Source organism: Copadichromis virginalis, linkage group LG19 (assembly GCF_057382275.1).
Source record: "Copadichromis virginalis isolate Kocher_CV1m ecotype Utaka linkage group LG19, C_Virginalis_male_GT1.1, whole genome shotgun sequence".
NCBI classification, from domain to species: Eukaryota; Metazoa; Chordata; class Actinopteri; order Cichliformes; family Cichlidae; genus Copadichromis; species Copadichromis virginalis.
Window position 1 is genome coordinate 36,242,155 of NC_140636.1, and position 10,000 is coordinate 36,252,154.

The 10,000-nt window shown below is 40.1% G+C and overlaps 1 protein-coding gene across 2 annotated transcripts in view; it reads right to left on the reverse strand.

Moving 5' to 3' along the window:
- LOC146686742 (nanos homolog 2-like) overlaps positions 1-8,629 on the reverse strand; it is an 8,794-nt gene extending 165 nt beyond the window's left edge. The window contains exons 1-3 of one of the 2 annotated variants that reach the window (XR_014916692.1): positions 4,893-5,991; positions 4,097-4,157; positions 1-3,611 (exon numbers count right to left, since the gene is read on the reverse strand). The exon at positions 1-3,611 is cut by the window's left edge and continues 165 nt beyond it. Coding sequence is in view for 1 of the 2 variants with exons in the window: in XM_085441218.1 (XP_085297344.1) it covers positions 6,983-7,483 (501 nt within the window). In the remaining variant the exon portion in view is untranslated. Of the gene's footprint in view, positions 3,612-4,096; positions 4,158-4,892; positions 5,992-6,782 lie in introns of those variants that run through there. The other variant, XM_085441218.1, reaches the window with a different exon arrangement.
- Positions 8,630-10,000: the final 1,371 nt, after the last annotated feature.

Consider the following 10,000-nt stretch of genomic DNA (forward strand, 5'->3'; position numbering starts at 1 on the left):
TGTTACCAGTCGCCAATACTCTCCTCTTTAGTTTGAGAAGTCTCCTTTTGTATTAACTATGCTTTTCCAAAAACGTCTATCTTTGTGTACACGTTGAATGAATGTTAATGGGAGACCAGTTCTTTGGGGGGTTTTTTGGGGTTTTTTTGTGGACAATCCTTGTCAGTGTTGGAGGAGGACTGTGAAGGACGACCGTTTTGCTCTCCCTGACATTTCGTATTAATGCTGGTCAAGAACAAAAATGAGAATGACACTGCTGGAAGTTATCACATCACTATAGTTTCTTTTAATAAGCACTTTTTAAAACTTTATATATTTATAATGCAAGGTAGCTAATGAGTAGACATACTGAGTTTGTGGGTCTCGTCTTTATGACATGTTTAAAAAAAAAAAAAGAGAGAGAGAAAAAGATTTGACTGTTTGTCCTCAAACTTTCAGACTCTGCTTTTGTTTCCCCAGCCCCGATTTCTGAGTGAAGGTACGCGTTTCAGGATATTTCATTGAAATATTGCTCTAATATTTTCAGTTTAGTTCTGGCACAAGGCACACAACACAGACACACTGAGCTCGGCCTGAAGAAGGCGAAGGAACGCCGAAACGTCGCGAAGAGCTCAGTAGATGCGCGTAAACCCAAGATGGGCAATTTTTTTGAACTGGGGCAGGGGTACCACCATCCTGTCCCACGGTGGAGAGTGCATCTCAAGGAACCGGCGATTGCTGGTTCCCTGATCTTTTTTCAACACCCTAACCCTTTACCACAGACGTGGAGTCAGGACCCGCTGTTCACTTTCAGTCAGTACACTGAAAATGAGTTTCATCAGACTAACCACAAATGTACGACAGTCAAGAACTTCTGCAGCTCTGAGCCAAGTTTCCTAAACACTCTGCAGTATGAGGAGGACGAGTTCTTTAGAAAACTGATAGCTGCAGAAGGACAAACCTCAACTCAAAAATCTTTAAAACGCCTTCATTCTTCTCATATGATTAATGAGAAGGAAAACGGGACACCACTGTCTTATAATTCCCCAGGAACAAACTCCTCTTTCTCTCATTTCAGACCTGTTTCAAATCATAAGCAGACACAACCAAAAACCGGCTCACCTAATCAAACCAAATCCTAACTTTAAGCCACTATCCAGTCCTGTCCCCCTTCTCTCCTCATACCGGTACCCACAGTTCAGACCCCACCTCAGGCCCCTTACTGCCTGAGGAGGGGTCTGAAGTATTTTCCAGCCTTATAAAGAAAGGGAAGACTGAAGTGGCAGACTGTCATGCAAAAAGCGAGCATCTCCTCCTTGCACTGCTTACAGTCAAATGACAAAATATGTGAACTCTTTTTAAACAGGAAAAAGGAAGAAATTGTACACCAGAGGGGGCAAGAAGGAGAAAACTTGAATATAAACTCAAAAGAAAAACCGCTGTTCCTTCCCTCCCCCAGAAGGCAGTAGAATATCATCATGTTAAATGCCACTTCTGGGGGGGGGTAAAATTACTTGACGAATATGTTTCTCTTTTTTGTTATTTCGTCCCTCTTTGTTACAGCTACAGGAGGACAATAAACAGAAGAAGGAGAGCGGCACCAAAGAGGCGAAAAAACGAAAGAGCGCACCACCTCCTGACACCACATCCACAAAGAAGTCCAAATGTACCTCCAGTGCTGAGGGGGACGACAAGGAGGTTTTTCTCCTCCCTGTTCGTGGGCGTGAGCGTTACGAGATGTTGAAGAAGATCAATGACGGTTTGGAGCTGCTTGACAAGGACAGCAAAAGCAAGTCAAAGGTCTCAGTGAAGCATGAGGTTCCCGTGCCCTCCAGTGGAAAGAGGCTGCTCCAGAGAGGAGAGAGGAGTGACAGCGACTAAGATGCCCATCACCTCAATTTCGAAAACAAATGTCACCTTTTTGTCTAAGCCTTTAGGATTATTTCAGGTTTTAAATGCCCATTTAAAAACCAAAATGCCATCCTGCCTCAGTTAAAACGGTTCCTGAAACTGTACTGCCTGATTAGTCACTGCACTGACATACTGTTGTGTTCAGTTATGTTTTTCTTTTCTTTTTAAAAAAAACAACAACCCTATGTTCCTAATTGGGTTAGAGCCGTTCAGCATGGTTTGAGTGAGATTACGAATGATCCTTGTCATAACGAGTCACTGCCGTTTATTTAAATAAAGTTCAAAGCTAGGCTTGCAAAACTTGAATGGAATTTGCCTCTGATGTTGCTGTATTACTGTGCTACAGTCCTGTCGCACCATGTCATTTTTAAAAAAAGAAATGTATATATTTTGCATGATTGTCTGGGAAATGCAACCACCTCTGCACAACCTTGATTCATATGCAATATGTAATCATGTTTGTGTAACATGAAAGAAAAAAGAGAAAAAATGATGATAAATGCAAAGACTGGTAACAGCGCTAAGAACCATAAAGCAAGAGAATTTTTAAAAAACTGTGAGAAATAAACTACACTGTAAAAAAAATAACCCTATTCAAATTAAAAAAAATGATGTCCAGTTGTCACATCCAAAATATTTGGCTTTATAGAATCCAAATTGAGTCACTTGATATGACCTGATACTTTTATGTTGATATAAACAATATTACTAGACTTGACTGAAACTTTAAATTTTGCATTGATCCAAATTGATTTTTTTACATAGAACCATATTTTAATTATTGAACCAAGCTAATATATTGAAATTTAACCAACCTAATGTATTCACATCGAACCAAATTAACATGAACTAATATGTTTGTGTTGAAGCCAGGTAATTGATTTACATATATTCAAACTATATTTTTTACATTTCATTTCAGTTCAAAAATGCTCTGCATTTCCTATAAAAAACAAGACAGTTGGCCAACCAATTATTTCAAAATTATTTATTGTTCCAAACCATTTTAACTATAATCAATAGAGAGGATTAGTAATATACAGATTTAGTGCTACGGCAGAAATGATTAGAGAAATGTTTGTTTTATAAAACCTGCAATCTTTTGAAAACCAGTATAAAACCTGCAACCTGTCTAAAACTGGCATAAAACCATTATAAAAACTATTTTTAAACCAATTTGCAAGTACTCAAAAATGTTTATATGTGCACTGTGCCTGTACAATGTAAAAAAAAAAAAAAATCTACACATGTATCAATGAAATCAACTTAAATCTCCCTTTCAAATGGGTGTTCTTATAAATTTTGAATGTAGAATACCACTGCAGGCCAACCAAGCAAAATAACCAAGCACACATGCACATGCATGTGCACATACACATGCACACATGCATGCAAACACACTACTGTGCAGTGTTAAGTTCACAATTAAGTTTGCGAATCTTAGAGGTCATCTTGTTAAAGTCAAGCTCCATCATAATCTTTTGAAGAGCCTCAAAGGTGAACCTGAATCCTCGTGGATATTCCATATTAAGAGCATAACAGAGTCCAAAGACCATTGCCACTCCAGCTGCCACAGAAGGCAACTCATTCAGGACTTCCACACCATCAATGATTATCCCGATGTCTCGAGGCTGATGTAGGAGGCTTGAGTTGTCCCTGAAGACGAAGAGTGCCATGGTGGTACTCTGCAGCTCTTCCTCAGCTTCATCTTTCTGGGATATCTTGAGGTAAAATATGGAACAAAATGTACAAGTGAAGAATTGAAGTCTGGCACACCTGATAAATCTTTGACCATAATAAACTACTATTTTGATAGTTGTTTGGTCACAGACTATTAGAACAATTATTTGACTAATCAGATTGTGAATTGCATAATCATTAAATTAAATCAATGGTGGAACATTTTCATAAATGTTCCACAAAGCCCAAGAAAAAAAAAGAAAACAATACAGAACCCTAAGATATTAACTTGATGAGTTGATTAATCGTTGCTGTCCTACATTAATCACTGCATTTAATAGCAGAGTTGTCAAATTTACATCAAGAGACTGCATCTCATGTAGAGACAGAACAGATATGGACATACCATGTATTCTTTTATCAAGTCCTCAACACATCAGCAAGGTGAATGAGAGGATAATGAGGGAGAGTCTAGATTATTATGAAATGTTTAAAAAGGATGTGCAGTGTAAATGCAAAATGATACCTGTTCAGATTAAATGAAAATGTATGCTTCAGCCATGGAATGGATGGAGCGATCTGTGGTTCTGAAAGCATACAGAAAAAAAAGAATAATGTTACTTCTCTATAAAACACATTACATAGAAAAACCAAGAAATACGTAACATGACATACCAAACAGTCTACAGACCAGCCATTAGCGACTAAGTTTGGCATAGGGTCAATTTTTTGCTGTTAAAATTAAAATTTCTTCAGAAAATGCACATTTTTCCGAGCTGCGCCTGAAAGTCAATTGAAGGAATTAGTCTTATGTCATTGATCTTATATGCTGGCTTGTTATTTCTGTCTCTAAATCATGCACATTAATAATTATCTTTTGCGCTCGGTGTACACACACATAACACACAGATATTTATATGAAGAGAGACAAACGTGCGCGCACAAACACAAGCTTGTGTCTAGAAACCGCGAGCTCACCAGAAAAATTCAAACGAAGCGGAGCACGGAGTTATACTATGAATGTTATGAACTATGAACTTATGCTAGCTAGCTTTATCCACCACCGATGCATCGTGGTAACGCTAGCTAGTTAGGCAAAAAGCCGTTTTTTACCAGTATACTAACTTGTATTCCCGACTGTGATGGTCGGTTTCTGGTAACCAGTTCTAACGTTGCGCAGGATAGCTAGCTAGCTTATAGCTAGCAGCTACAATCATGCAAAAATTAGGGGTGGCTGTCGACCCAGCTTAAATGGGGTTATTTTCTGCGATTTTGGCAATACAAATTATAAAAGCTTTTGTAACACACTTGGCTTTACTTACGTTTATTTTCAGATGAAATTAATCAAAGATGTGACATGATGTTTCCAGCAGCCATGCAGAATAAAAATGGGTCCCGGTCTATTTCTGGTGGGCGTGTTCAAGTGCAAATCACTTTGACTCAAATTAAAGATATTATCTGTTCAACATGAAAAGAAATATATGTTTTGAGAGAAATCAAAAACTTTGCGTTGCGATGTTCACAATCCTGTACTGACACTATGGGCACATTTTTAGAAATCTATTTAATTCCACAGAAAGGTTAGCCACTTTAGTGTTTCACTTGTGACCTATTTATAGCTCACTGAAGATGCAACAATGTTCGGAGATAGAGAGAAAAAAAAAGAACTTTGGTGCAGGTGCAGGTGCAGTCTTTATGTAGCTTTCTGGTGACCTTAAAAGAACCTTTACGAAGCCCGTTGACAGGCCTTTAATCGAATGATCGGTTGGTTGATTGATAACAGAAAAAAAGGACACATAAGATGGACATAAAGGACTGAAAACACCAAGAGCAAAATATTGCATCGCACTCATTTATGTAGTTTATTTTTAGATTAGATAATTTTGCAAAATAACGCAGCAAAATAAATAATAAGAGCCGGGATGTGCAGACTATTTAGCACTGAAAAAACTCCGTCCATGTGAACAGAATCAGGTGTTACCTTACCTGTTGATTAAATATCAAGACTATTTAGCAATAAGCTTACTTTAAAGGCTCGTAATAGGTGAACTGTCTTGGTATAGTTGAGTCACGCAGAGTTCATGGTCCATGTTGTGTTACTTGTTGTTTGTGTGTGTGTGTGTGTGTCACCCGATGACCCCTGGCGCCGGAGCGTCTAGACTACATTAGAGATGTGTCACAGCAAAGAGCCGCACCTGCGCTCAAAGAGAGCACATACATAGAGGTGAGATGAGGATAAATGGATAGATGCGGTCCTTTTTCGAAGCTGAGCGCACAGTTGTATTTCCTGCACAATCACACACGAAGTGAGGCTGTGTTTATGCCGGTTATACCATGAATATACACCCTGCAGGCACCACTTGTTTGTCAAACTGTTTATGAAGCAAAAGTCACATTTCTGTTTATTCACAAAGCAAAAAGAAGGGGGAAAAGAGGCGTAGGAGGGGGTGGAGCGTGCGCACTAGCATACCGGCGACGGCTGTTTCCTTTCACTAAAAGGAAAAAAATAATAAAATGTGTACTTCACGTTACGGTTAAAACTGGGGTTTTTTTGTGTTTTTTTAATTTTTATTTTATAGAAACAATTTTTGCTCATAACCAATTGACAGGGGATTTCTTAAAATCACCCCGCAGTTCTTCAGCTGAGACACCTGAGTTAGAAAACACAAACACTGCAGCTGTCTTTGTACAAACTTGTACAAACTCTGTTTTGACCTTGTATACTGTATTTCCCCAGCCCCTCTATTTTGAAACTAAAACTATTGAACCTTAATTCAATTTCTCACTTCACATAATCGTTTCACTTTTGCCTTGAAGTGTTACTTTTAATTTAATTTAATTATTTTTTTATGACGCATGTTCTCTGGTGAGTTCAGGTACATCTGTAACTTCAAGTGGAAGAGTTGCATGTGAGTTAAAAATTTTCTATAATACCAAAAAAAAAAAAAAAAAAGACAAAATACTGACGTTTTTGTCGAATAATCTGTCTGACATGAGGGATAATATAGCATTTGCATTTTAACTAAAAGACTCGCGCACTGACACTATGGGCACATTTTTAGAAATCTATTTAATTCCACAGAAAGGTTAGCCACTTTAGTGTTTCACTTGTGACCTATGAAGTACCCCCGAAATTGTATCATATTAAACAACAACAACAACAATAACAACAACAATAAACACTCGAGGACTTTAAAGAGTTTAATTTTTACCGAGGTTTGAGAGCGCTCACCCCGGCTCGGGGCTGCACAGATGTGATGGATGAGGGCTCCTTGCTGCAGACTGCAGCGGAGTGTTTGACAGTCAAACTTGAAAAAGTCTTTGGAACTGAAACGGTCTCTGCCAACACGAACACATACCCCAAACAGTTCGGTAAATATGTACAGTTTCTCGCAGCTTCAGTTTTCAGCAGCTACCAGAACTTGCCTACCGTCTGCATCCTCCCAGCAGCCTCGCACTTCATCTGCGGGCAGTACTTGCGTGTGTGAGCGCTGTCACCGGTGGCTTCGCAGATCGGGCAAGTGTAGTTCCGGAGGACGGGGCAGAAAACTTTCCCGTCGTCTGATTTGAGCTTGTGAGATAGGTACACCCTCGGAGTCTCCCCGTTCTGCTTGCATAAGCGGCAGTAGTCCGAGGATGAGGCGCTGCTGCTGGTGTCCGACGCGCTGCTGGTCGGACTGGACTGTGATGAGTTTTTGGAGGATTTCTTCCCCCGAGTGGAAGTGTGGACCTTACTCCAAGGGGGCGCTTGTCCCTTCTTTGGACGCTCGGTGTCTCGGTTATCAACCTCACGGTTGCTGCACAGTTTCTCGAACACTTGGCTCAGATTCATGTAGTCGTGCCACATGTTAAAGCTGTCCCCACCAGTGAGGATCGCGCTGTGGACCTCCAGTCGTCTCGGCATTGTGGTCATTTTTTGGCAGAAGTAAAACTGAGAGTGTGTTTGGAGCGCCTCATATTTATAGCTCACTGAAGATGGTTTTAAAATGCAACAATGTTCGGAGATAGAGAGAAAAAAAAAAAGAACTTTGGTGCAGGTGCAGGTGCAGTCTTTATGTAGCTTTCTGGTGACCTTAAAAGAACCTTTACGAAGCCCGTTGACAGGCCTTTAATCGAATGATCGGTTGGTTGATTGATAACAGAAAAAAAGGACACATAAGATGGACATAAAGGACTGAAAACACCAAGAGCAAAATATTGCATCGCACTCATTTATGTAGTTTATTTTTAGATTAGATAATTTTGCAAAATAACGCAGCAAAATAAATAATAAGAGCCGGGATGTGCAGACTATTTAGCACTGAAAAAACTCCGTCCATGTGAACAGAATCAGGTGTTACCTTACCTGTTGATTAAATATCAAGACTATTTAGCAATAAGCTTACTTTAAAGGCTCGTAATAGGTGAACTGTCTTGGTATAGTTGAGTCACGCAGAGTTCATGGTCCATGTTGTGTTACTTGTTGTTTGTGTGTGTGTGTGTCACCCGATGACCCCTGGCGCCGGAGCGTCTAGACTACATTAGAGATGTGTCACAGCAAAGAGCCGCACCTGCGCTCAAAGAGAGCACATACATAGAGGTGAGATGAGGATAAATGGATAGATGCGGTCCTTTTTCGAAGCTGAGCGCACAGTTGTATTTCCTGCACAATCACACACGAAGTGAGGCTGTGTTTATGCCGGTTATACCATGAATATACACCCTGCAGGCACCACTTGTTTGTCAAACTGTTTATGAAGCAAAAGTCACATTTCTGTTTATTTACAAAGCAAAAAGAAGGGGGGAAAAGAGGCGTAGGAGGGGGTGGAGCGTGCGCACTAGCATACCGGCGACGGCTGTTTCCTTTCACTAAAAGGAAAAAAATAATAAAATGTGTACTTCACGTTACGGTTGAAACTGGGTTTTTTTTTTTTTTTTTTTTTAATTTTTATTTTATAGAAACAATTTTTGCTCATAACCAATTGACAGGGGATTTCTTAAAATCACCCCGCAGTTCTTCAGCTGAGACACCTGAGTTAGAAAACACAAACACTGCAGCTGTCTTTAACTCGCGAGGGCAGTCATGGACGCAAGACCTGCGTCTCATCACTGCTGCTTTGTGAATGTCTGTCTGTGAAAAGCGCTTAATAAATAAAGTTTACTTACTTACTTACTTACTTACTTACTGAGCCTGCAGTTCAGAAATTTAACCATTAGATGGAGTCATTGCCAAAGCAATGACTCCATCTAATTGCTATGACTTTTGGTGTTTATTTTGGACCTTAACTCGCCCCACAGTTTTGAGACAAGGTTCACATATGATATATCATTGTGTGCGGCTGGAGCTGGAATGAGTTGCTATGACTTTTGGTGTTTATTACTTCTATAGTTTTTTAAATATGAATATTTTAATGAAAGTTTTTTCCCATTGAAATGAATGGAGAACAAGAAAACTTCATTTGTGGTGTGCTGGCTCACTCTAGTGGTATGTCGGGAGTAATGGAGGCGGCCGCTGTGTCCCTGTGGTTGGCCTACTTGTCAGATATCGACAAATCCTACACTACAGACCAGTTGACAGCGTGCAATAACCCAGCCGATTCATTCGTCTTTACACTACCTCACAATCGACTAAACGGTGAGTTATTTGTTTGTTTTGTTTTCTCACAATTAATGTAAAGCCAAGGTATATATCAACGGCGCGCGCAGCGGAAGTATGGCATTATAGCGGATTATAATGGGGGACGCTTTTATTTTGTATAACTACCGGAAGTAGTTCCTGTGTACTGAGCTAGCTGGGTAGCTAGCGCCGCGTCGCTTAAAAAGCAGCCGGGCTTGTCTTAAACTTAAGAGGCTGACACTCGCTAAACCACCCGATCGCTCGCCAAGCGACAGACGTCCATGTGTTCAACAACAGACACACGTCATTCCCCTTCGTGGTCTAAACCAATCAGAGATAGTCGGGGCGGGACCTCTGTCCGTGGTCGAGCTGAAAGTGGAGGTGGATAGAGACGGGTGAGTAGCTTGAATGAAGCGATATCGATTCATTAAATCCTGAATTGAATGAATATAAATGTGTTTTACCAGAAACGCCAGAATCTCAGGTTAAAGCTGACAAAACTATTTCAACAACAACCAGCAAATGAGAGCAGGAAACGCATTCCACACGAAGACGTAAACAGAGCGGACCGACGCATCAGAATTAGCTTAGTCGGCGTGGGGGCTAATATCATCCTTAATTCCTTCTTACTTTTGCTGTTTTGCTTCCAACACGATAAAACCCACAGCTGTGAGTGAACTGTGAGAGAAACTTCAAGAAAAGTTTCCCATCTCAAACATGTGTTTTCTGCATTACTCATTCGCTTATTACCCATCAGTCTACCGTTGTTTACAGCGCTGGCGGCCGCTGTCTTTTCTTTCCTTTGTAAATGACGTCGGATAATAAAGCTTAATT